At 33.8% G+C, this 25,755-nt stretch overlaps 3 protein-coding genes across 3 annotated transcripts; 2 read left to right on the forward strand and 1 right to left on the reverse strand.

Annotated features, from left to right (window-relative positions):
* The first annotated feature begins 4,695 nt into the window (after positions 1-4,695).
* LOC121236677 (protein LURP-one-related 4-like) lies at positions 4,696-7,699 on the forward strand. Its single transcript, XM_041133112.1, has 4 exons — positions 4,696-4,910; positions 6,663-6,888; positions 7,166-7,402; positions 7,562-7,699. Exons 1-4 carry the CDS (start codon positions 4,696-4,698, stop codon positions 7,697-7,699), a joined length of 816 nt encoding a protein of 271 aa, XP_040989046.1.
* A 7,378-nt stretch (positions 7,700-15,077) lies between these two features.
* On the forward strand, positions 15,078-16,154 carry LOC121237628 (protein LURP-one-related 4-like). Its single transcript, XM_041134462.1, has 3 exons — positions 15,078-15,359; positions 15,467-15,694; positions 15,821-16,154. The coding sequence occupies exons 1-3, from the start codon at positions 15,123-15,125 to the stop codon at positions 15,953-15,955; spliced, it is 600 nt and encodes a 199-aa protein (XP_040990396.1). The 5' UTR covers positions 15,078-15,122; the 3' UTR covers positions 15,956-16,154.
* Positions 16,155-18,094: 1,940 nt separating this feature from the next.
* LOC121237516 (myosin-11-like) lies at positions 18,095-23,982 on the reverse strand. Its single transcript, XM_041134275.1, has 9 exons — positions 23,484-23,982; positions 22,915-23,115; positions 22,682-22,804; positions 22,501-22,538; positions 22,293-22,401; positions 19,701-21,950; positions 19,335-19,472; positions 18,889-19,019; positions 18,095-18,762 (listed from the first exon to the last, which is right to left on the reverse strand). The coding sequence occupies exons 1-9, from the start codon at positions 23,559-23,561 to the stop codon at positions 18,519-18,521; spliced, it is 3,312 nt and encodes a 1,103-aa protein (XP_040990209.1). The 5' UTR covers positions 23,562-23,982; the 3' UTR covers positions 18,095-18,518.
* Positions 23,983-25,755: the final 1,773 nt, after the last annotated feature.

The raw sequence follows: 25,755 nt of genomic DNA on the forward strand, positions 1-25,755 counted from the left end.
CTAGTGGCTGAGCCAAGATCAATGGCGATAGTAGTTTCTAGTGGAAAAAAAAAGATGATTTTTTTTCATCATTTGGTTGAGGAAACAAAGTGAAGAAAAGAGAGGGAGGAATTGACGGGGTCTTACGAAGAAGAAAGGGACGCCGTGTGTGGTGGATCTGGTTGGCCAGAGTCAAAGTCGGTAGTTTCAGAGTTGATGAGTGGTGTTCCGACTTCTCCTTAGTGTCTTCGGTGATTGACTTCTCCTTATGGGAATTTGCTGTCTTGGAGAACATGGCACTTTTGATTATGTCTGCCAAATGGTCTACCATTGCTTTGACGACTTGAAATTTGAATAATCAAAGGCTCTCTTCTTTCTCATTCCCCTTATTCTTCTTCTTTTTTATTTGATTCTTTTCATGACAGAGTTTTAATTATTTATTGTTAATATTGCAAATGGGCTTTTTCATGGCAACCCATCGAAGGAATATTGGAGAAAAGAGAAAATGGGGATGATTTTCTTTCTGATTCTATTTATTTCTGTACAAATCCGAGTGGTATTTTTTGTAATGGTGTGAGAAAAATCTGAGTGGTATTTTTTTAATGGTTTTTTTTGTATAAATCCGAGTGGGTATGATTTATTTACTGAATTTATAGATATTTGAAGGCATTTTATTTGGATTTGCTTAACGAATTAATTTTTTTTTTTTAGATATGAACATATATTTTGAAAATGTTTTGAGTTTGGTTTAATTTAATGTATGTATATGATCTGAGATCTACCCTTTCTGTATCTCCAATCCTCTAAACATATATTTTGTTTTCTTTACATTTGAACAGGAAGGAAAAATGGTCGAGAAGCCATTGTTAATGGAACTGAGGGGCAAAAACGTAAAACAACGTATAAAAATACAAACTGAGGGACAAAAATGATAAATAAACAAAAAAGATGGATAAAACCATAAAAACATGAACATCATATAAAAAAAATAGGGATAAAATGGAAAAACACCAAAAAAAGAAGAGCACAATTGAAAAAAAAAAATGTGAGACGAAAAATATTGTTGCATTTTGCATTGCCGCTTTTATATATAAGAATATATCTTTTATATATTAAAAGCGGCTATAGCATATGAACATGATTGAATAGTACTTTTTGTTTGACACTTATTGTTCCATTTATGCCCCTATGTGCTGGTTGTTGTTACGGTTTTGTCCCTCACTCTTGTATTTTACTTTTCGGTTGTACCCTTCTGTGAGCAAATGTTGTTTGTTTGGTTCTATTGGTCATTCATGCTAATTCTTTTGGTCATTTATGTTGTTTTGATGGAGGTTCTATTTAATTGGTGATTTATATCATATCTATTTATTTATTCTAAAGCTTATAAAATTTAAAAAATATGGATGGAGGAGATTTTTTTTTTTATTGAATAGAATCAACTCCACTCATAGCCTTCTAAGAGTAAGTTGTTTTAGAATTAGACTAATTAGATCATGACACATCTCCTCCAATAGACGCAAAAGACGTATATTTGTTATTCATTGAGTATATTTCTTATTCAACGTACGATGAAATGAAGTCATTATCTATCTTTAAAAAAATTGCTTATTAAATTAATGGTTTTAAAATGCATTACTTTCCAATGATCCTGGATTTCTTGTTTTGAGTTATCTTAATCATTGAAGTTTAAATGATTCATTATTATGTGATCTCAAAATGCATATCATGGTGTACATATGTTTAGGGAAATAATGATCTATCATATTTATATTATATAAAATCATAGTATATAAGCGGCGATATATTTGAATTCCAAAACTGGTTGATAATTAAATATTTAGGTCATAACTATAATGCTACTAAAAGGGTCAGAAAATAATTTCTTATGCTTACTGGTGGTGTGTTCCTAATTTTCATTCTCAATTTTTCTATTTAATTAGTGATTTATATCATGCCTATTTATTTATTTTAAAGCCTATAGAATTTAAAAAAAAATTCAACTCCACTCATAGCCTTCTAAAAGTAACTTGCCTTAGAATTAGACCAACTAAATCATAACACATATTTTCCAATAGAGACAAAAAACATATATTTGTTACTCATTGAGTATGGTTCTGTTGAAACTTGGCCAAAATCAAATGGTTATGTATTTAAAAAAATCCTGCTTATTGAGTTAATTGTTGTAGAATACATTACTTTTCCATTTTTTGACTTTGAGTTTTGGATTATCTTAATAATTAAAATTTGAATGTTTGTTTATTAGGTCATCTAAAAAACCTTCATATCTTCACATATTCTGACTCTCTTCCCTTTAATATAACAAAATATTTTCTTTAATTTCTGTTCATATTTCTGCAACTTCCATTTCGTAGCCCCTAAATCTTTCTCAACTGAACATACAGATTGTTTGGTGCATCTTTTCAATCTAGAAGGATTTTAAATGAACATTGTTAATTTTATTTTTAGAACCATGAGAAACTTCATAAAGGTTTTATTTGTTTGATACATGTTTTCGATCCAATCCATTTGTTTGATGCAGCCGATATTCATAATTCTTTATAAGCTTTGATGCATGTAACAACACTGCTTCATGATCATTAAGCCAAACACAGTGTAAAAAATTATCTGTGGTGTGCATCTTCTGTGTTTTTTGTACTGTGAGGAAGCTTATCTAAGTAGGAAGGAGAAATCATGGATAATCATAAGTCATTGACATTATGAAATTCACCCCATTCATGTTTCTGATTATAAATTACTCCTTTTTATGGATTGGGTGGTGAGATTTATAACACCCAACTGCAGCATTTATATTTGTTTACCATACTTTATATTTCCTATATTTATATGCTCTTAAATTTTTAATAACCATACTTAAACTCCAAATTCATTTGATATAGGAACATCTACCATATGTCCAAAACATTGCAACATTATGTTCAAAAAAAAAATAGATCATATAACTAGGCGCAGAGGTAGATCAACTCCAAAAGCAGTGCCACAAACATTTCAATGTTCTTTTGATAAATGCCTTGGATGAAGACACCACATGATCTCTATATGTATAATCCCCCAAAACTTTGTAACCATCATCTAAATGATGAAGAAAACAATTCCATCATATTTTGGCGTTTAAGCAAGAAATTGTAATTTGAAATCCCAACAAACATGTTTTATTTCCCAAATTTGCTTCAATCTATAGTTTGTTTAAGCTTATTACTATTTGGCTTAATAGTTTCCAATTGAAATTACATTATTATCATTTTTTAGCTTATTGTTGTATTTTCTTTTGATTATATAGAACACATTTATATTTTCAAGGAACTTATTTTTCCTCAACAGGGCAAACGTGCTTTGCATGTTGCCCCATTACTAGTGTGTGTGTGTATATATATATATATATGCGAAATGAATTCAAATAATGTCAAACTTATTTTTCATCCCATATATACGACTAGAAATATTCTCAGTATCAACTGATCTACCAATGCACACTCTCCACACCAAACGTGGCAGACTGGTAACACTAAGTAAACCGACATTCATGCAAACCGTTCCCTCTCGTTCCCTCCCACTCCGTTCCCGCTCGTTCCATATGTTAAGATATAAAATATTAAAATCTACCACTTCCCATCAACTTAAGTTTTTTGGACAAGTGATGATTTCACATGGTATCAGACCAGAGGTTCTGAGTTCGAACCCTGACTCTACACTCTACTCCATTTAATTAAATATTCCACGTATTGGGTCATCCATTGAGGGAGAGTCTGGCCCACACGTGAGGGGGAGTGTTAAGATATAAAATAAATAATAAAAATCCACCTTTTTCTATCAGTTTAAGCTTTTGGGACAAGTGATGATTTCAAATGGTATCAGAGTCACCCCACGTATGCAGTCCATGTTGGCATTGTTGCAATCGTGAGGCACGGGGGGTGATGCCAGCATGGCAGTGTTCATCTGGAGCTAGGAAAGACCTAGCGCATAGAGAGCCAGTGTGAGCGTTGGGACCTCTGTGGACGACGACTGCGGAGCGTGATGGTTGTTACGATCCTTAGCTCGACGAAGACTCCTCATCTGCGAAACAAAGTGCATCCCGAGTCGAAGCCCCTCAACTCCCATCTCCCTAGTGATTCCCTCCCGAAGCCCCCTCAGATGCACAGCTCGTTCCCTCCCGAAGCCCTCTAAGATGCACAGCTCGTTCCCTCCTGAAGCCCATGCCTTTTTACTGAAACCTCATCCATGAACTCCAAGAAGTGCACCAAATCTCTGCTAATCGACCTCTTCCCTTCCCTAATCATTGGGTCTCCACCTTGCAAACAAAACACATATATATATTTAAAAATTAGGTTTTGAGGGAGCTTTGTCCAATTATCCCTTAAATGAAGACGAACATAATGAAATTCTGAACAAAATAAAATGTACCCAAGTATGATTTACCTGAATAGTGTCAAGCTTGAGAAGCAAATCTGTTGCTTTGTGAGAAAGAACGTCGCAATTGAAGTGGGTCTCGGTGGAAAGTGAGGATTTGAGTGAGTTGAAAGTGGACTTGATGACAACGAGGTCTTTGAGATATCCAAAGTTCTTGATTTGCGAACAAGCAACACGTGAAAATGGGTTTGAATAACACGAGCGGATAAGTCTCTGAGAAAGTACGGGGTACAAGAACATGGAGATGGGGAAGAAGTAGAAACTTGGAGGAGAGAGGACTCCAGGGACTCGATGCGGCGAAGCAAAGCGGAAAGCATTGAGCCGGTCCCATGGTTTCTTGGAAGCGTTGGTTTTGGAATCGTCGTTGATGATTTTAGTAGGGGTTTGAGGGTGGAGATTGTGGGTGTTAAGTTTCGTAGATTGAGAATAAGGATCATGATGATGGTGTTGCTCATGGTTGAGAGGGGCAGAGTGAAGAATGTGAGCAGCAAGGGCATGGTGAAGTGGTAGGGAAACTTGCGGTGGGTTGCAGTTGCGGTGGCTACAACAGTAGCAAAAGTTGTAGAAACAGGTGGTGGTGTTGGCGGGGGAAGAGGAAGGCAACACGGGTTCCTAGCGAGGGAGGAGTTCTAGTTTCGCGAGATGTGGGCAAAATTCGAATGGGCACATAATCAGCCGTGAACAGTAATTGATCTGTAGCTTTTCTCTATACTACTTATAGAGAAGGAAAACGATCTTCTAGTGAGAGGGCTGGGTCTCACCGGTTTGTCGTCCGAGCTGGCGATTTCCTCTTCATGGATGTTCTTGTTCTTGTACGTTCACATGGCCACAATACTTTTAAACGTGTGATTTTTTTTTTTTTTTTTTGAAAGTTAAGCGTGTGATTTTAATCATTGCACTGATCGAAATCTAGATCGATCGATACGTAGATAATCTAGATCAGCAACGTATGATTCACGTGTCCTTTGGTTCAAACTTCAGACTAAATGCTTGCTTCTGCATGTAAATAATTTGTATTTTATTTCTTTCATACGGCCATCTCTTTCACAGAATATATACGTCCCATCATCATTTGAGAAAGAACAGTTTGGAAAGAATACAAAATTGATGTGAAAAGGATAAGGGTGATCCTTTGGATTATAGCGTCGACAAAAAAATTATTGGTGATATATATTCATCTGTTTATGCAATGTACGTATGAATCATCAACTTTGAATGCATTAATATATATTTACTGTAATTTTCTTATCTAAATATTTTAGTCAATTTGAAGAGAGATGAATTCTATTTCAGGATTCATCATGGTTCATGTTGTCTTATCTGAACAGTATTTAGGTCTCTTTGTTTTCGTAGATAAGATAAAATAAATTGAGATAAAAGTTAAAAGTTGAATAAAATATTATTGTTAAAATATATTTTTTAATGTTATTTTTATTTTAAAATTTGAAAAAATTGAATTATTTATTATATTTTATGTGAAAATTTAAAAAAATTGTAATGATTAAATAAAATGAATTGAAAATTTTTGTAAAAGTGAACGAGCTTTAATCATGTTGCGGGATGAACATGAACGAGGCCTTAATCATATTTCATGTCTCGCTTCAATATATTTTTCTTTGAAGTGTTCCTCCCGAACTTAGAAATAATGATAAAGCTAGCTGGGAAATCAAAGACATGACTAAAATGGAATTGAATACTGTAGGGGGCTGCTCTTTGGAGAAAAAAGTACCCATATTATGCATGAGATTTCTTATAAGAAGACAAAGCCTACACATGAACAGATAACACGTTTTTTTGTAGAAACTCCTTTCCAGTAGCACTTGACCCCCCGTCTCTACGCAATAATTAAGGGAACCAATTATTATTAATATTAGTGGAAAATTCTTAACGATCCGAGTCAATTAAATCATGAAGTGCTCCTCCACACAGTCATATATATATATATATATATATATATATATACACAGTACTAAGGCGCTAAGGTTGAAGAAAGGAAAAACAACATATATAACCCAGAACATTTAAGAAGTTATTAATTATATTTTATTTTATAATTAACTGTCAGATTACATTATTTTATAAGGTTGAAGCTGTCGCCCACCAAATTAATATCTGGGAATTAGTACTTAAATAATCGAGGTTATCCTCGATCGGCCAGATCACCAAGTACTCATGATCATCTCCGAACTCTTCATGATCAAAGTATATATGCTTCTGTATATGATTAATGGCTAAGATCCATTCTCATATACCTCGAGGACTAGTACAGTTCCTTCAATCCCTTCGTACATGACTTCAAAATTAGGTCATGAAACATTCACTATATGGATGAAATCGCTTCTATTTCATACATATGGTTGCACTGTTTTCGATTCCCAGGGGGAGATCGTTTATCGGGTAGATAATTATGGCACCAAGGGTAGCCGCGAAGTTCATCTCATGGATCTTCGTGGAAGGGTTCTCTTCACTATTTGTCGGAATAAGGTAATATATTATATACAAATACAACGAAAATATCATGAGTATCTTGATTTTCAAATATTAGCTCTCTCTCTCTCTCTCTCTCTTGTGGGCAAGATCGGTTTGTTTTCAGACTTTCCATTTTACTCCATTTATCAACTCCTTCTCCACTCAGGCAGAATTCCACTGGAGATCATGATCCTGGGTCTATGGGGTTTGTGATATATCCAGACCTTATATATATAATAGTAAATAAATTAATGGGTTTCTCATCAAGTACGTACTTTTTAACTATTTGCAGAAATTACTAGTTTTTGGTGGTTGGAATGGTTATAGATGGAGCAGCAGTACTTCTGGCATAACCAAGGAGGAGAAGCCATGGTTTCAAGTCAAAATTAAATATTGCAGATTAATGCTTATGGCCGGAGACCACGTTGCTTGTCGAATTACTGCGGGATATGACAAGTATTTGATAGTTAGATTGGCCGGAAAATCAGCATTTAGGATAGTAGGAGTTGATGGGGAGGTTGTTGCCGAGGTGAATAATTTTTGGTAATTTATTTGCTAATAAAAGTTTATTATAATGAGAAACATTAATATGATATATACTGATCATGACTACGTCGGAGTACTAATTAACACTATTCGTACGTTGATGATCTTTTGATTTTTGGATATATCTGTGTGTCATGTGTAGGCAAAGCCGAAGCATTCATGTTGTGGAGTAGAGCTGGGAGAAGATGTATTAACTTTGGAGGTGATGTCTCCTCGTCTTGATCATTCCCTAATCATGGCTCTTGTGATAGTGTACGGATTAATTCAACGTAGATTGTAAATAATCTTCATCGATCAGTACATGGAGGCTTATAATTATCTCCTCCCAGCATTGCATGATTCTGACATGCTATTTTTCTTTTTGGATGGCTCTACAGCCACTGCTCCCACTCCTGCAGGGAGCCACCGCTAGTCTTAAGGTTTTTTTTTTTCATATATGTATTTTTTAACATTTTTAAATATTTTTTAAAAAAAATAAGAAAATCACAATATTATTAAAAAATACATCTTTAATCATTAAGTAAAAAATAAAAAATAAAAAATTGAGAGCGAGAACTACCAGCGGTAGCCCTAACGAGACATCTATCATTTCCCTTTTTTTTTTTCCAGCTTTTATGGTATATAATTATTACTAAATTTTTGTAGCCATTATTCATTTGGTTTGTAGAGATGGTGTAAGCTGCATGAGAAGAGTGGATATATATAAAAGGATAATTGTAGAGATCTTCAAATACTACAGTAGATCTACTTTACAATAAAAATAATTTTATTATGTTAATTATAACATACGGAGTATCGCATAAATCCATATTAATTTGTATGAGTTTACTTTTATACGATCTCTTCGTAGCTATTTTTCATATAAAAGGGATTATAAACGCCTTTGTTGTTAATCTCTGCATTTAATTTTGTTTTGTTCCTTAATTCACACTTAATTAAGGATTAATTTGGTTACACAAAATCAAACTATTTTATCTTATCTCATCTCATATAATCATTATAATTTTTTTAAATTTCTACACAAAATATAATAAACAATTCAACTTTTTCAAATCCATAAAACAAAAATAATATTAAAAATTTATATTATAATAATATTTTATTCAACTTTTAACAAAATATCTGATCTCATCTCATATCATATCATTTGAATTGTGTAACTAAACGAGGCCTAAATTGTCAAATTGTACGCAGCTAGAGAACCAAATTCGGATTCATTGAAAGTACATCTAAAAGGCAACGTACGGAAGGCAGCTAAATATTTATGTTGCATTATTCTTTGCATAACTAAACTTCTCCACCGCCAAAGAAAGTATATATGACAATGAGCAATGCTCCTCGATCTTTGTTATAGATTCTGTCAGTCATACTTGCTAATAGGTGGTTTTATTTGCAAACCTCGATCTTAAATGCAATGAGAACCACTTTAAATGTCTTGTATGATATGTGTGATTTGGAATGACAAAATTTAGGATAAAAAATAACATAATTCTAAGACAAATTATGCAAATCTTTTAATAGATATATACTTGCTAAAGATATATGCTATAGGATCACGAGAAACAAGATTAATAAGAACATGAGCAAGGTCTGGAGCAAAAGTAGTCCTGAGCTTCAAGCTGTACCCTTCAAGGACCTTATCATTTTTTTAGCATATGGTATGAATTTTATGATATAGTTGGTGGAAAAAGATAATTTTAGCGTGAAAATTAAAGACAAAGACATATGAATTGAACTTGTTTATAATATTGCTATCGGTATAGATCTACCGAATAACATTAATATATGTTCAATAAATAATATGAAACCCATTTTACATATATATATATATTTTATATATCTCTCTTCCGTTTAAAGGACGTTATAAAATGGTCAAAGTTCAAGGGTCTTCCTTCAAAATTGGACTTGAATAACCGAGTAACGGCATTAACCCATATCATCATGTTGGCTACTTGACTATTACTTGCCATGCATATCGATCCCAGGTCGGAGCCTATCCCAAGAATTTATAAATTATGACCAAGCCATTGCCGAATAGAACTACTCCAGCTAAAACGATAAGTTTCGATCGATCTCCGAAGGTCAACGTGTTTTGTGTGTACGTGTGCATATACATATATATATATATATATATATATGTATATAATATAATATAATAGCACAAGAATAAATTGATCTTATTAATATTCTTTAAGTATGGCATGTTCTCTCTCTCTCTCTCTCTCTCTCTCTCTTTGTGGTAGCTAGGAAAATAATTGCAAAAGATATAGATTAACCATGATGAATATGAGAACGTGGTTCTTTAATGTCTTCTACTGTCGTACGTGATAGTTTCTTAATTTTTCTTTTCAACCATATATTGTACGTGTTTATATTAGTGTAATATATATATATATATATGATCTCAGCATGCATCATGTTTTATATATGTATATATAATTCCTTTTGCTTAATATATATTTTTCATATATACACCAATACATTATGCCTAACAATCATTATAATTTTTGCTGAATATTTGATCACTCGTTTATTCAGATCATCATAAGTCAACAAACTCTAGATTATTCCTTCTTAATTGTTATATATGTATATACAATACAATGTCAAGCCCATCAAATATATATAATAACTTATTAACAATTTTTAATAGCCTTGTGCTAATGTATTTATTAATTTAATTTATTAAATTTATATTGAAGTAACAATATACATACAAAAAAAAAAAAAAAAAAAGAGGTCATACTTTTCTTCATTTTCCAGCGTTTAATTTCCTTCGGCCGGCAGCAGGCAAGGTGTGCAAACGGCCTATATATATGTATATTTCCTTTCTTCCCATTATGCACGGCTAAGTTGGTCTGCAGAATATATATGATTGCCTTAACGTTAGATATAGTTTCAGGGTATGTAAGTCTTATATACTTTCTTTAAAAAAATATATTTTTTTTAATTTTTTTATGTGTGTTTCAAATTTATTCATTTTTTTCAAAAGAAATATACAAAACTTACACATCCTAAAAATATAAATATAATATATAAATTTCTCTCAGTCGAAAAATATTCTTAACACATTTTTCAATTTTCTCATCTAGCTTCTTTTTCGTTTGGATGGAACGCCATGTTTGTCGGGGGGTTAGTGGTCCTTGCAACTTAATTGTTTTACCTCCCCAATCTTTTTCAACGTTTTTTTTTTTTCCCCTCCATTAATTATAAGGATTAATTTCCAAATTTTCACCCTTGGCTGGTCAACTTTTATATATGAGTTTTGCTACTTATCATTTCCACACACCATATATACACCACATATCACATTTTTTTATTTTTTATTTTTTGTTGCATGTATTTATTCTTCTTAAACTAATTGAATTATTCTACTCATCATTCATATACTACATATTTAGTAAGAGAAAAGAAATAAAAAAATAAAAAATAAAGTGTTGTGCGTAGAGATGTTGAATTATTTATAGTACAACGACAAGGGCAGTTTATGAGAAGCTGTCGTATTATAAGTTATATAATGGTAATTTGTATATATATATATATATATATATATATATATATATGCAAGATGCATGGAATTTTTTTTTTTGAAGGAAACAGACTCGTTTCATTAATGAACCGAAGTTACAAATATGACTTATACATGAAAAATTTAGACTATAAGCCAAATTACGCATCAGCTCTGGGGCTTCCCCACACACAAATTCCTTTGTGGCGGATATTGTCTTAACTTCTAAAACTCTCTCCTAACAGAGAAAGCGCTCTGTAAAAACAGAACTCCACTACCCCTCTGTCCTCACAAGGAGGAAGAGTACGAGACACTACTATAGACATTAAATCCAATAGCCTATTTCTAATTAGAGATTATATAACTAATTATAAGCCTGCATTGGAATATTCCCAAAGGTTATAGTCAGCCAATTACCATTTGATCAATACTTATACGACAACTTCTCATCAACTGCCCCTGTCGTTGTACTATAAATAATAACAATTGCACAAAACAAAAATGTACGTACGCAGAGCTGGCTTTGTTTGCCATTAATTATAATTAACTACGTACGTACACATAATTCCCACGAGATCAAATAAAGTAGCTAATTAATTATATGGTGATAATTGTTAATTTACCATTGAAATTGTCACCACTTAATTAGTTGCATGCATGGGTTTCAAATCCTATCCTTATATATATATATATATATATATATATATATATATATATATATATATATTGGAACAATATTAATCATTCAGGCTGGCCTGCTGCTACAAATTAAACGAATTCAAGCAACCCCCATATATAAATATCATCATTTCTTCATCTTGCAGCTTCCAACACGAGTGCATCATGAATCTTTGTTTTTGTTCATTAACAATTAAACCACCTGTTTTAGGATCAGCTTAATTCCTTTTTAAGAAAGAAAAAAGGTCTATCCTTTCACAACAAGAAAAACGAGTTTTTGTGGCCATTTAATTACGGTGAAAAGATCATTTGTGATTAAAACAGACTCATTTTGACTGTAAATAGTCATTTCGCTAGAATTAACTGACCACAAATATACAATTTTCTTGTAATGTTTCTCAATTATGCTTGGGTAAATAAGTACATATATACATGATATGCATATTATGTATGTATATATATATATATATAAGCTTAAGTACTTATAAAAACATCACACAAAATTAAACCTATAAACTGATATGATTTGAAGCAATACGTTAGATTTTAAAATTATTTTTATTATAAATTAGATCTAACGTAATGTATCATATGAAATTACATCAATTTATAAATTTATTTTTACGAATTTTTTTTGTAATCATAGTACTTCTCGTGAGTTTCAATTGGTAATCGAAATTCACTCAAATTTTATCACATAATCGAATATTTTAATACAGAGATAGATAGACGTGCTCATCTAAGAATCACTGTACTAAAAAAATATCATAGGACCCACGTGATTTCTCTACACGATCTTTTAATTGGTGAACCTACATCCAATTCACTTTTAGTGTACGTACGTGCATGGGAACATTACATGCACATCAGTGCACGTGGACTGCGATTAATAGGAGATCGACAACAAGTGCAAATGTAATTTTTTATTTTTAATTATTATTTTTTTCAACCATTGTTTATACATCTTTAAATATCTTTAGAAAATAAAAAAAAATATCAATTCAAATCGATCGATTTTATTGGTAGGACACTAGTACAAGGAAAATGAGTATTTGTGACCTATTATTTACTACGAGAATGACTATTTACAATAAAAACAGACTTATTTTTATAAGAAATAATCATATTCGTAGAAAATAACTAGCAAATAAGCAATTTTCTTATAATAAGAATTCTCGATTCAAATAGTATTTTTCGATTAAGAATCAGATTTTGGTAATCTGAACTGTGTTGGCGTATCCATAGATATATTCCCACTCAGAAAATTACTTTAACAAGAAGTTATAATAGTTTGCATCATTTTATCCATTATCTTTAATTTTCTCGAGACTTAACTATCAGCTTAGTCAGCCTTATTTAACTATCAGCTTAATCAGCCTTACTTATATAACTGAAGACATTCGAAAGATTCCCAAAAATTAGTTGCCAAGTTTTCGGATACATCTATGAATTCCCTGTCACTCATGTCGGGTTTAGTCAGCAATATTAATGCATGACTACAATAATTCTTAGTGCCTTGTAACTTGCGATGTCTCTTTTTTGGAATGAGACTTTGATTGGTAATTGGTGGGTTTAGTTTAACAAATTAGAACAGACACTACAAAAAAAATTCTTATTTGCTACCATTTATTTCCTATCAACATAACTATTTTTTATCAAAATGAATATATTCTGGTTGCAAGTAATTCGTCACAAACATTCATTCTTTTTGTAATCAGATGGGGTCTATATTTGTATACAAAAAGACAGCTCATTGTTCCTAGTGAATCAAATACAACCATCGAGGCCGATTTGTTGTCATTATGGTAAAATAACTTATAAAAATAACTTTATTTATAAAAATATTCTCATTTTTAAATTAACTTTATAACTTTATAATATATTGTAAAAATAGTTGTACATATGTCAGAAGACAACTACAAAATATTGGGGTACTGTCGTTTTTTTTTTTAGAAAAAAAAAAACTACAAAAATAAAAGTGCAAAGGACAAGAACCAAGCTGCCGGGTACTCTGTATCTAGTAAAAAGGAAAAACATCTGACATCTCCTTATAAGAGCGCTGGCATTGGACTATCTAAATACTAGTAAAATCTAAAATAGAGCTAAAGTTTTGTATAAATGACCTACATTGGACTGGCTAAAAAATTTTAGTTTAGACTTTGAGCTACATAAATTTTAAAGGAATTTCCAAACTTGGAGTTATTATTCACCCATCAAACCTATATTTTATTCACAAATAATCAACAAGGCTTTATTAAATTCTTTTTAAAACTTTCGTTAGTAAACAAGGTTATATTATGTACAGATTTTTCAAGAATATTTTTTGTAAACAAGGCTATATTATGTTGGATAAATAGGTTGATATAAAAAATCGTTGGAAAATAATAATTTAATTAATATATGGAGTGTATTTGTAAAATATAAAAAAAAATCATTAAAATACATAATATTATATTATTATTTTGACTTTGGGATGAATAATCCAATGTGTATTAATATCTTTAATAACTTTTAGCTAAAACCTCAACTTTTAACTAAATTTTAGATTGGTCTAGCCATTGCCAATACTCTAAGAGGATAAGATTGTGCTTAAGGACCTAAGATTATTTTGCTTATTTTAAGCTAATTTAATATATATGTTTACTTTTATTATTATTATTAACACAAATACTCAAAAAAAAAAAAAAAAAAAAAAAACTAAACAGGCAAGGAATGCGTGCCCCTTGCGTTTTATGCATTACATCGGCAATGCGTTTTAATTATAATATTATATGCAAACTTCAGATGGCTTAAATATTAGGTGTTTTCCTTTGTCCTTCAGTTCGCAAAAAGTTTAATACCATTATTCACAAAAGGGTACGTACGAAAAAGAGCACATTAGAAAATGGAGTAACATGCACCTTTTTTTTTTTTTTTTTTTTAATGTTAGTCCTTTTTTTTTGGGATGTGTTAGAGGGTGGCATGGCTGAGAAAAAAATAAAAAATAATACAATAGGGTGGCTCTTTGGAATATAAAAGGAAAGTACGTACCTAGAGCTAAAGAGACATGCCCAAAACGTGTGTTGATCACTGCTGAAAAACTCCTCTCCATTGCCAGTTGACCCAGTTCTCTACCTTTGGCAACCAATCACTTCTTGCCATCTCAGATTATGATCTATAGGGAACTTTAATCATGCTGGAGAGGCAGACAAATTAATTGAACAACCAAAGTACCCCATGCATGTATGTCACCCAAATAGGCAAATCAAGGCGCTAATGAAACCAATTAGATAATTAATTAGAATAATAATTTAATAAAAACCTAATCCAGAGGCTTAAATTCTATCCTAATTGTTTGGCTTAATCTATGCGTTCCAATATATATGGTCAAGTACTTGTAAAATAATATAACATATGCAGCCTCAAGTCTGCCACAAAATATCAATATATATATATATATATAAGTCGATCTGATCCTGATCAGCCAGGCCTCAGCACCAGTACAAGAAACCTTTCCAAACTCTCTTATTCCTTGTAAATGGCTAAAGTGTATTCTCAAGATCAACCCAGCAGCTCTTCTTCTCCCTACATGACCTCAAAGAGAGAAACATTTACTCTATGGATGAAATCTCTGGTGTATCAGACAAATGGTTGCACTGTTTACAACACAATTGGTGATATTGTTTATCGTGTTGACAACTACGAAAAGAAAGGTAGCAGTGAAGTTCATCTCATGGATCTCCGAGGCAAAGTTCTTTTTACTATAAGAAGAAAGGTATGGCGTAGCTCGCTTCGTTTCTTTTACTTGTCTGTCACCTTGGAAATGATCTATATTGGCATGAACTAACTTCGGGTTTTTCTGGGTTTGTGATTGTTTTGCAGAAATTCTTAGCTTTTGGTGGTTGGGAGGGCTATAGATGCAGAAGTAGTCATGGTTCTTGTGTAAACGAAGAGAAGCCATGGTTTCGAGTTAAAAAATGCTACAAATCCATGCTTATGGGAGATTTAGCTTGTCAGGTTACCGTGGGATATGATAAATACTGGATTGTTAGATTGGTAGGCAAAGCAGCATTCAGAATTGTAAATACTGATGGAGATATTGTTGCAGAGGTTAGTTTATATATATATATATATATATATATATAGAGGTTTCTTTTCTTGGATCATATCGATCGGAATTCTTTGGAGGAGGTTGCAACGTACAAAATGATAATAGTTCGGTTGTTCTTTGTGCAGGCAAAACCAAAGCACTCATCTTCAGGAGTATTGTTGGGAGATGATGTTTTAACTTTGGTGGTGGAGCCTCAAATGGATCATTCCCTCATCATGGCTCTAGTTATTGTGTATGGACTCATTCGACGTAGAGTATAAATCAACAAGACAAATCTTCTTTAACCACAAAATGTAAATTAGGCATTATTAATCTCTTTTTGGGGCTTGATCTGATTCTCTTCTTTTCTCTCATTTTTTGCTGCGTTTTTGTGAGAGGGAGTAGAATTTAGAAGAGGAGATGATCAGAAACAGTACCATGATCATGTAATTCATTCCATGTGTTAATTATTATTTGATTTGCAAAGACTGTCCAGTGAAGAGGTTGTGAATTGACACTAAAGAAATATAAAGTATTGATCACAAAGCTCGAACATTGTCTCCCACACCATCTAACATGCATGCCAACAAGTTTATGAATTTAGAAAGAAAATCCCAACGAGTAGTATATATACCGTTAAACATGCAAATTGAATTTCCCTCAATGATCTATATAGATATAAATATAATCCAAGTTTCATACCCTTCAAGAATTATTAGTCACAAACAGAACATTCTACAAAAGTAAATCTATAAACTGATATGACTTCACGTAATACGTTAAATCTAGATCTAAAAATAAAAGTAGATTTACAATCTATAGCCGCATTATATCAAATCACGTCAGTTTGTAAGTTTTATTTTTTTTAAATATCTTTGCGGCTAAAGCATTGCATGATTGCATCATTAATATGAAGTTAGTATAATATTTGAGATGCAATTTATACAAACATGCATGGTGATGTCGTTTAGATATAAATTCATATATAAGAAGAACAAGTCCTTACAAATGATATAAAGAAAATTTATAAAAGTAATAAAAAATAATAATAATAAAAAGGCCTCCACCGGCCAATGAAAAGCCACGTTCCTGATCATCATCATCTTCATGTCGTACATACTTGTTGAATTGTAATATTTGGAATATATCAAGAAGTCAAAAATGAATGGCAATAATTCAGGGAACCCATAACTGAACATACTCCATCGATTATAAGTACCAAATGCCCTATACATGTCTTAAACGTGATCGATGGGATCAGACCAAATATCGAATAAAAAATAACGTGGAAAAGTACGATCTTCTTTGCAATGATCTCATCATCCAAAATGTCTTGAATTTTCTCGAGATATATATGATGAAGCCGGATTCCAGGTTGACATGCTGACAAAATCATAGTTTTCCTCTACGTGATCATTAATGGGCCAACCTACCAATTAGAAGCAAAAAAAAAAAAAAAATGGAACATGAATTTGGACGTGGCTATATATAGACAACCCAGTTTTTTTTTTTTTTTTTTAAACAGAAAAACTCATTCTGTATTACCTCATAACTGTAACATTACAGATTTTGTCCTGCAATACAAAGGAGTTAATACCCGAAGGCACCCCTTCCATCCAGACGACCTCTTCTACTACATTTAGTCCCAATTTTGCCAAAGTATGAGCTACCCTATTACTATCTCTATTTGTATACTGTATTGATCAATTCATTCTATTGTGAAAAATCAGTATTATGTCTTCAACTAACTGTCCATGTCACTCCCAACAGCAGCTCTTCCTATTTACAGCTTGTATAATTCCCATAGCAAAACCTTCGAAGATGACCCTACGCCAATTCAACTCAGCACATAGTTGTAAGGCTCTCCACAGAGCTCGTAAGTACTCTGCTACAGCTGGAGTGCATATACCTGAATCAGATCTGCAAAGTGACAGCAGCACCTCCCCTTCTTCATCCCTCACCACTATCCCTACCCCCATTCTTTTCTTCCCACAATCCAGGCTAGTATCCCAATTCACCTTCACAACTACTGGTTTCCTCCACTTTGCTTCTTTCTTTTGCATATCCCCTCCCCTTATAACCTCTTCCTGCTCTCCTCTAGCCTCTGCATCAGATAGACAACCCAGTTCACTTGCAACGATGGTGGCGCACATAATTTTCTGTACAGATAACAACATAATTCTCTCTGCATTCGCAAGGAAAAATGATTTAAAATGATTTATACAGTCTTAGAATGTGAAAATCTCGCACATTCATTTTAAAAAATGTGATAAAATCTAGAATGAGAAATTTATTTTTTTATTGTATAGAAGCCTCACTCTTTTCAAAGGGTGTCCGACTAGCATTACTCTATACATGTATTATTTCAACCAAGAAATTTAATACATATACATAAATATTGATAACAAAAACGTCACATATATCATTGGAAGCTCTAAAGATATTATTACAGGAAGAACGTGGATTGGACGCAATACAAAATGTATAAGACCAAGCTATATTAGACAACTACTACATAGATAATTATTAAGTACTACTGGAATACGGATGATATGATACTCCATCCTATCAGGCGGTATCATGTTATTCAGACCGTGATAGGAATACCACGTATCCGTATTTTAGAAGTACCAAATAATTACTCCTAATACCCAATAAGGCAGACAAAGAAGGAAAAAAAATAATATAGAACGAAAAAAAAATATATGGTACGGATGAACATATTAATTTACTCACTCTGATGGAATTGCACATCCGAATTTTCACATTTGGTATACACCATGCGACTCTAACTGTACACAGTATATATACTCAGGTATATAAAAAAAAAAAAAAAAAATGTTATTAGCTCTTCATAGCAATCTTGAGGTTGCGTACTGTCATTACAAGCTTTTGTCTTTCACCTTCTACCTCTGCAAACTTGAGACTTATTTCTGAATATCTCTCTTGCATCTCGTGCAGTTCACTTTCCATTGAATCGTTCTTCTTCTTTAATGATGCCAATTCAGCAATTAAATCCAGATTTACGTCATTCTTACTGATACTGGAGTCTTTTATCAGTTCTTTCTCTGATGAAGTTTCATCAATGCTGTGGAGAAACATAAGATAGATAAATATGTTGGTAACTCGCAATAAAGAAGGAAGTGCAGTTAATATCACCGCAATTATCCATTTAAACATCAGCAAGTAGTACTCTTCTTTCTTCAAGTCATACCTCTTGACTAGTGACCATGTGCTCTCATTTTCTTTCGGCAGGCAAGCTGTACTGTTCATAGGGTCGTCTGCGGCTGTTGCTTCTTCAGGTACACTGCTGTTTGAAATGATGCCACTTGTATCTATGGTGACCTGTAAAATGAGATAATTCATTTTAAAAAAACTATCGACTTATAGCACAGTATCATTCAATGGCATTAGTAAGTACATACAGGAATCGGAACAACATTCCCAGACAGCAATCTAAAATGGTTAGTTTTGTACTCAAACTTGATATAGAAATTGCAGGGAAATGAAGCTGAACAGACTCAAAAAACAAAGCAGAACCATGTGCGGATTTTATCAAACCCTCATCAATCCTCCAATCATGATAAAAGAGACAGAGCAGGAAAAGATCCTACTTTTGTCATTAGATGGTATAACATTATCTAATACACAGTCACAAACCTTTTGAAATGAACTAATCTGATCGAGTTCTTCCACTCTGTTCTCTAATTCTTCAATTTTGTTTTGAAGATCCTTTTCCTTCATCAAAAATGAGTTTGTTGAGGTTTCCAGGGAAGTTTCCTTTAGCTTTATCTCTCCCTGCCAGACAAAATCATTATCAAGACAAAAAATCCTTGTTGGACGGCCAAAAGTATGTATTAAAGACACTAAATATAACTTCGTAAACATATTTGGGGAACTCTAAATCATATTTTCTCTCTCGCAAGACTTTTGCCGTTGGCATAGTCATCTACATTACATCATTATGCATCAGCATATAGCTATAAAAAATCATGATTTGATATACTCATGGGAGTCGTAATTTACCTCAAGCAGTTTTATCTTCTCCCTCAGAGTTGCAACTTCTTTTGAGCCACGGGGAACTGGAGCTGATTTATTGTTTTTCAGAGTATTTTTAGCTCCATCAGAAACTGTGCGCCCATTACTATCCTTGAGCTTCTTCTCTATACTGGTGAATGCATCGTCCTTCTTCCTCAAGTCGTTTTTTAATTGGAAGATCTGCTTCCTGAGTTTCTCCTTCTCAACCTCATCTTCAAACGAGGAATTTTTCAAATCAGCACACTGAGCTTTAAGGGTTTCCATCTCTGATTGTAAGAAACCAACTGTTGCCTCCTTCTCATCCTTGAGGTGCCTAATTCTACTTAGCTCCTCCAGAGATTTCTCTGCTTCTTTCTTCAGCAAAGCAATTGTGTTCACCAGTTCATTTCTTTCTACATTTTCTCTTTGTACCAACATCTCAGATTCCTTAATTGATGCCTTCATATGTTCGAATTCTGCTCTACAAATTTCTTCTTGTTCTTTTTGTTCAGAGAGGCATATATTCTCAGCAATGAGCCTTCTGATCTCTGTTTTGAGCATTTCAATCTCCTCAGAGAAAGCCCTGCTAACTACTTCGCCATGCTGCTTCTGATATTCAAGCTGCTTGGACTCATTATCAATTTCCACCAACATTTGCTCTATCTGGCACGCGTTCATATCTATTTGGTTGGACAGCTCCCGTATTCTTGCCTCATAATCATCTCTTACTGTCTGAAGCTCTTGTTTGACTTTCTGGAGAATTTCTTCCAATTGACTCTTCTGCCAACGCAGTTCGTTAGCCTCCTTCAATGCCTTCATAGCCACCTTCTCATTTGCATCAAATGTAGAGGCCATTTGCACTGAGAGCCTTCTAAATTCCTCCTGAAGCCTCTCAGCTGTACTAGCGTTTCTCGATCTTGTCTTTTGCAAGGCTTCCTCTGCTCGGATGGCTCTTTGCTCCTGCTTAACTTTGGCATGTGTCACAGCTTCCAGATCAGCTTCAAATCCTTGTGCCTGCTTCTCCATTTCTTCCTCCAAGCTTGTAATATGCATTTCAAGATCTCTTATGGTAGCCAAAGAATCTAAGAATTCTTTCGACTGCTTCTTCAGTTCGTTTTCCAAGCTCTCAATATGGGCTTCTAGTTGGGTTATGCCAGTAGGAGGAGATGAACATTCATATTGTATCTTCAGTTGCTCTTGCAGTTGACTTTGCTCCAGTTTATATGACATGTCGTGGTTTTCCTGCTTCAAAATCTCATAGTCAAGTGCTAGTTGCTCCATCTGCATCTCTAGCTCATCTTTATCCCTCCTATAAATCTCTATTTCACCATAGAGGTCTATGATCTTTCGCTCCAGCAAATATGTTTCTTTGGCATCACCGTGCTCCTTAACAAGCTCTTCCAGTGCTTTCTGCTCTTCATCATCATCATCTGTCTCACATTTCAAGAGATTAACCTTCAACTCTTCAGCATTCTCACAGGATCCTATTTTGTTGGAAAGATCAGGTGTTTGCCTGTTCTTTGCTTCCAACATTTCATCTAGGTCCCTTACAGCAAGAATCAACTCCGCATTAGATTCCTGAGTTTTATGCAGTTGTAACCGAAGATTGGCATTCAGGTCCTTCTCATAGGCCAATTCTTGTCTGATTTCTTCAGCAAGAGCACGGACATCTCCACCATTTGACTGCAACTTGTTTTTAGCTTTTGCCTCATCCATACGCTTATGGAAGGCCTTGAGTTTCTCGCATTCTGACTTGAGTGCATCTCTCTCATCTTTGATGTTAGCAATCTCTCTTGAGAGATCCTGCCCCCTTTTGCTCTCTTTTACAATTTGCTTTCGAAGGGTCTGTAACTCCAGCTCCGACACATCTGCCTGCCTAGCCAAAGCAACAAGCTCAGCCTTGAGCTTTTCCATCTCAGTATCTGAAGCCTGTTCAGATCTTTCTCTGCTAAGGGTGTTGTGAGAACTATGAGTTGAGTCATCTGTACTTATGCCATGATCAGAACTGCCTGACCACTCCTCGTCATAAACTGTCATTGAGGCATTTGCTGCTTGTTCATGAGGCAATGAGCTGTGGCTCACAGATGATAGGAAACTAGAAGGGTCCTGATGGATGTTACTATTTCTCAGTCCAAGTTCTCGTGGAGTATCAAGTCCAGAGCTGCTTTCTGAATTTGATAATGTGGTGTCAGATCCAATTGACGCTCTACAGTTACAATTCAAGTCAGCATCATGGGTAGTTTTATTGGATGGTCCGTCCTGGAAAACAGTGGGGGAAAAGAAACATGATGATATTAATCATTAAAATTATAAAAATAAATCTAAAATAACAAGAACAAAATTCCATATTCACATATGTTTGCTCAAAATGTTCGTTTGTTTGAGCTAAACTGTGCAAACATTTTTCTTTATGGAATAATGCGAGCAAACATGAAAGAAGTTTGGCAACATTGGTCCCCCCCCCCCCCCCCCCCCCCCCCCCCCCCCCCCACCTTTCCCCATTCCCCTTCTTTGAGGGAATTAAATAATTTCTGGTACAATATATATACAACTGAGGTAGAAGGAAACCAAAATTTGTTTGGCTGGATATTGAAACCTTACCTCAGTGGTATCATTTGCAACATTTTCATCTTCATCACCATGGCTTAAGAAGGTCTTCAAGCTCCTATTTTCAGATTTTATTTTTGCATCTTCACATTCTTCCACCTCTCTGTAAAATTCATTTAAGAAGGCCAGACTTAAAATGATAAGTTATGAAAAGAAATCCCATAATCTTCAAAGAGAATAAACTAGATATGATTATTGATACCTTTGATCGGCATCTGCATGCAGCCTCTGGATCAAAACCTTTACAAAAGCAGAAGGAAGAGTTCAATTTAACTTTGCAACCAATTCTTAATCATGGGAGCAAGCAGAGAGATCTCTGAAGGATATCCTGACATATATATGGACAACAGATGTTTACGTGAGGGGAAGAGGAGAGTACTAACATGTAAAACTGCATCTGAGTTTGGATTCTTTAGGGGAAAAGAGGCAGAGGATGGCTTTGTTGCCTCAGCATAATCAGCAAAATCAATAGAAACTTCCCCAATAGAACCTGCTTTTGACGATCCCTACATAAACACACCAAACCAAAATCACATACTGACCGTCCGCCACGACACAACCATTTCTCATAAACAAACATCTTAAAACCAGCAACTTCATTGACTATAAAGCATACATTTGAGACATGGACGTAGTAGATCCTCTCACTGATCTTCCCAGTCCTCGGTTCCCGATTGAATTTCACCGTCTCATAGACAGGATTTTCCCAACGGCAGGTTTCGTTCCGAACCATAGCTTTATCTGATTTCACAGTCGGCTTTCCCACATCCGCAGGAATCAAAGACACCATCAATGCATCTGCACTAAACTGCGATACCTGAAATCACAAAAACACACTCTCTTACTTATCACAATCCCCAACTGCATTGCCCACTACAATTTTATTCACAGTCACGGCGACATTCCACAGTTGAAGAAACCAGAATCCTGAGGCAGGCCTTGTTTTTTTTTTCGAAAATAGGAAAAACTCAATTCAAGTGATCCAAATAGTTGTGTTTTAAAGCTCATTAGTTTCAGTCGCTGTTGCTACATTTTCTGGAAAACCAAACAGAACGAAACCAACTCATATCCACCAGTATAAAAAAAGCTAATTCTTCAACAAAATTCAGAGCAATTAGACTCAAGATATCGAAACTAAAAACACGAGAATATTTCTTTGAAGGAAAAGAGATATGATAGAGGCACCTGCGTTGCATGAAACTGCAATTTGAACACCACTTTGACCTTGTTCTTCTCGCTCCTCCACCTCGCCGACCTGAACATCTCCTCTCCCTCTCTCTCTCTCTCTCTCGCTCTCTTCTCTAAGCTCCGCGTCTTACTAGAAATATCCAAGCTCCGCCGGAGCTCCACCAACTACCGGAAACCTCCAAGAACACCGGAGCTCCGGAAAAATCCGCCACAACATGAGATGGGAGTGAACAAATGATTCAATGTGAGCCAAAACGATGAAGCTCCGCAACCTTAGCTCAATGGGAAAAGCAGCAGAGAGAGAGAGAGAGAGAGAGAGAGAGGGAGGGAGAGAGAGAGAGGAGCGAGTTGACTCAGTAGGATCAAATGCGGGGGGGCTGAAGCTGGGGGAAAGAGCGAAGTGTATGGAAAACTCGAAGCGAGTTAAAAGAGAGAACAGAGAGTAAAATAAAAACAAAGCAGATCTGAGCGGTCTCTCTCTCTCTAAACACCGTCTCTTTACATTTTACAAAGGGAGATGACACTTGGTTTCCTTTTTCTTATTTATTAGATTTTAATTATTTTTAAAAAGGATAAAATAATTTCTAAAAATTTAAGGAGAATAGTTAGGAGTTTGATTTAAGTGAAAAAACAAATTAAATTTCATCCCTTTTTTTTTTAATTTTATCTGTTCATTTTTCAAACATGATGTAATCAATAAAATTTTAAGTTAAATAGTTAGTAATATAAATTTAAATAAATGAATTAGGTAAAATATTAGTTACATAGGGGCCTCTCTGAATTGGATCAAGTCAAAGGGAACAGTAAGTATGAAATGAATATATTCAGCTTGACATACATACCCCTGTACTTTTGTATACAATATTACTGCCATTTAATTAAAAACATCCGACAGTGCATGCTTGTAGTATGATACAAAGAATTGAAGAGAACGCAAATGCAATGTACTAATTGAAATGTACTCTTGAACATTAAAAAAATAAAAAAAGGAAAGTGTAGCAATTGTTTTAGGGAATTCATGTATTAAACTGCTAGGTTTTCAGTAGAATTTCTGGTCAAGTTTTTTTTAATTTTATTTTTTATTGTTGGGTCATGTGGGTTTGGTGACATCTATGGCAATTGTGACTAGATTGGCTAATTTTAGATTTACGAGGGTTATTTTGTTATTTACAGTTATATTTTTTTATATATTTTATTAATGTGATTGATTATATTAATTTTTTTAATACACAGTCAATCATATTAATAAAATATACAAAAATAGAACATAAAATTTTTATTTTTTTTTAATGCAAAAAGGGCGTTTTGGTCATTTAGTCTTACTTTGTTGGGACATGGCGGTGGCGCCACAGAGAAAAAGTAATTAAGCAAACCCCAACGGTCGAATGTGACTGAATGATACGTCCTAATTGAAAATGACACTTTAACCAAAAGAATTCTTATTTATATATATATATTTATATATAATTAAGAAATTATGTGGAGTTTCAATTATGATTGTATTTGGAAAATGATTGTATGATTTATACAATCATTTAAAAAAAAATTTGAGAACCGTATGAAAAGTCAAAGTCAGATAAACTCCATTTTTTTTAAAAGAAAATGGATAGAACTTATATATACTAAACTGTACTTAAGCATTATTTCTTATATTTTCAGGATGGAATATGTCTTTTGGTGGAATTTTGTAGTACATTAACCCACACAGGTGGAAGCATTGGATTCTTATCCTTTCTAAATCACTATTATTTTTTTTAATTTTTGGATAAATATTTTAATGGATGCTAGTTTTGAAACAAACTATACGATAAAAATTAAAAAATGTACAATTCCAGTGTATAAAGAAGGAAATCACAATCGTGTTCTTTAATAATAGTAATATATATATATATATATAGAGAGAGAGAGAGAGAGAGAGAGAGAGAGAGAGAGGTAACATGTACGAGAGTGACTTAGAATGCAACTGCCGTTTGGTGTGATCTATGTTAAGTGGAAACCAAAATTAATGAAACAGCACAGAATTAAACAAGTGCATGCAGAGATCGATATGCGAATTAAACAAGCATGAGTACTGATATACAATATCTATCTTATGTTTCACAGTTCGCTATATATAATACTCTTAAGAAACTAGGAAAGATGTCATCGTCATCTCTGTCATCTCTGTCTCTCCTGTCTGTCTGTGTGGGGTGGGGGGTAGAGAGAGAGGATTGAGGTAGATGATGATCAGAGTGGTGTGTGGTGGTATGGGCATATATGGGGTACGTGG

The sequence above is a fragment of the Juglans microcarpa x Juglans regia genome, chromosome 6S (assembly GCF_004785595.1).
Source record: "Juglans microcarpa x Juglans regia isolate MS1-56 chromosome 6S, Jm3101_v1.0, whole genome shotgun sequence".
Taxonomy (NCBI): Eukaryota; Viridiplantae; Streptophyta; class Magnoliopsida; order Fagales; family Juglandaceae; genus Juglans; species Juglans microcarpa x Juglans regia.

What these genes read in the sequence shown, in the direction of transcription:
- LOC121237516 (XM_041134275.1), bottom strand. Translation starts at nt 23,561, where the DNA reads ATGTTCAGGTCGGCGAGGTGGAGGAGCGAGAAGAACAAGGTCAAAGTG. An exon ending in ACTCAGATGCAGTTTTACAT is followed by an intron (nt 22,539 to 22,681) that starts GTTAGTACTCTC and finishes GCTTTTGTAAAG; the next exon opens with GTTTTGATCCAGAGGCTGCA. An exon ending in ACATGGTCACTAGTCAAGAG is followed by an intron (nt 18,763 to 18,888) that starts GTATGACTTGAA and finishes GTTTCTCCACAG; the next exon opens with CATTGATGAAACTTCATCAG.
- LOC121237628 (XM_041134462.1), top strand. Translation starts at nt 15,123, where the DNA reads ATGGCTAAAGTGTATTCTCAAGATCAACCCAGCAGCTCTTCTTCTCCC. An exon ending in TTTTTACTATAAGAAGAAAG is followed by an intron (nt 15,360 to 15,466) that starts GTATGGCGTAGC and finishes ATTGTTTTGCAG; the next exon opens with AAATTCTTAGCTTTTGGTGG. An exon ending in ATGGAGATATTGTTGCAGAG is followed by an intron (nt 15,695 to 15,820) that starts GTTAGTTTATAT and finishes TTCTTTGTGCAG; the next exon opens with GCAAAACCAAAGCACTCATC.
- LOC121236677 (XM_041133112.1), top strand. Translation starts at nt 4,696, where the DNA reads ATGCGGCGAAGCAAAGCGGAAAGCATTGAGCCGGTCCCATGGTTTCTT. An exon ending in AGCAAGGGCATGGTGAAGTG is followed by an intron (nt 4,911 to 6,662) that starts GTAGGGAAACTT and finishes ATATACCTCGAG; the next exon opens with GACTAGTACAGTTCCTTCAA. An exon ending in TCACTATTTGTCGGAATAAG is followed by an intron (nt 6,889 to 7,165) that starts GTAATATATTAT and finishes AACTATTTGCAG; the next exon opens with AAATTACTAGTTTTTGGTGG.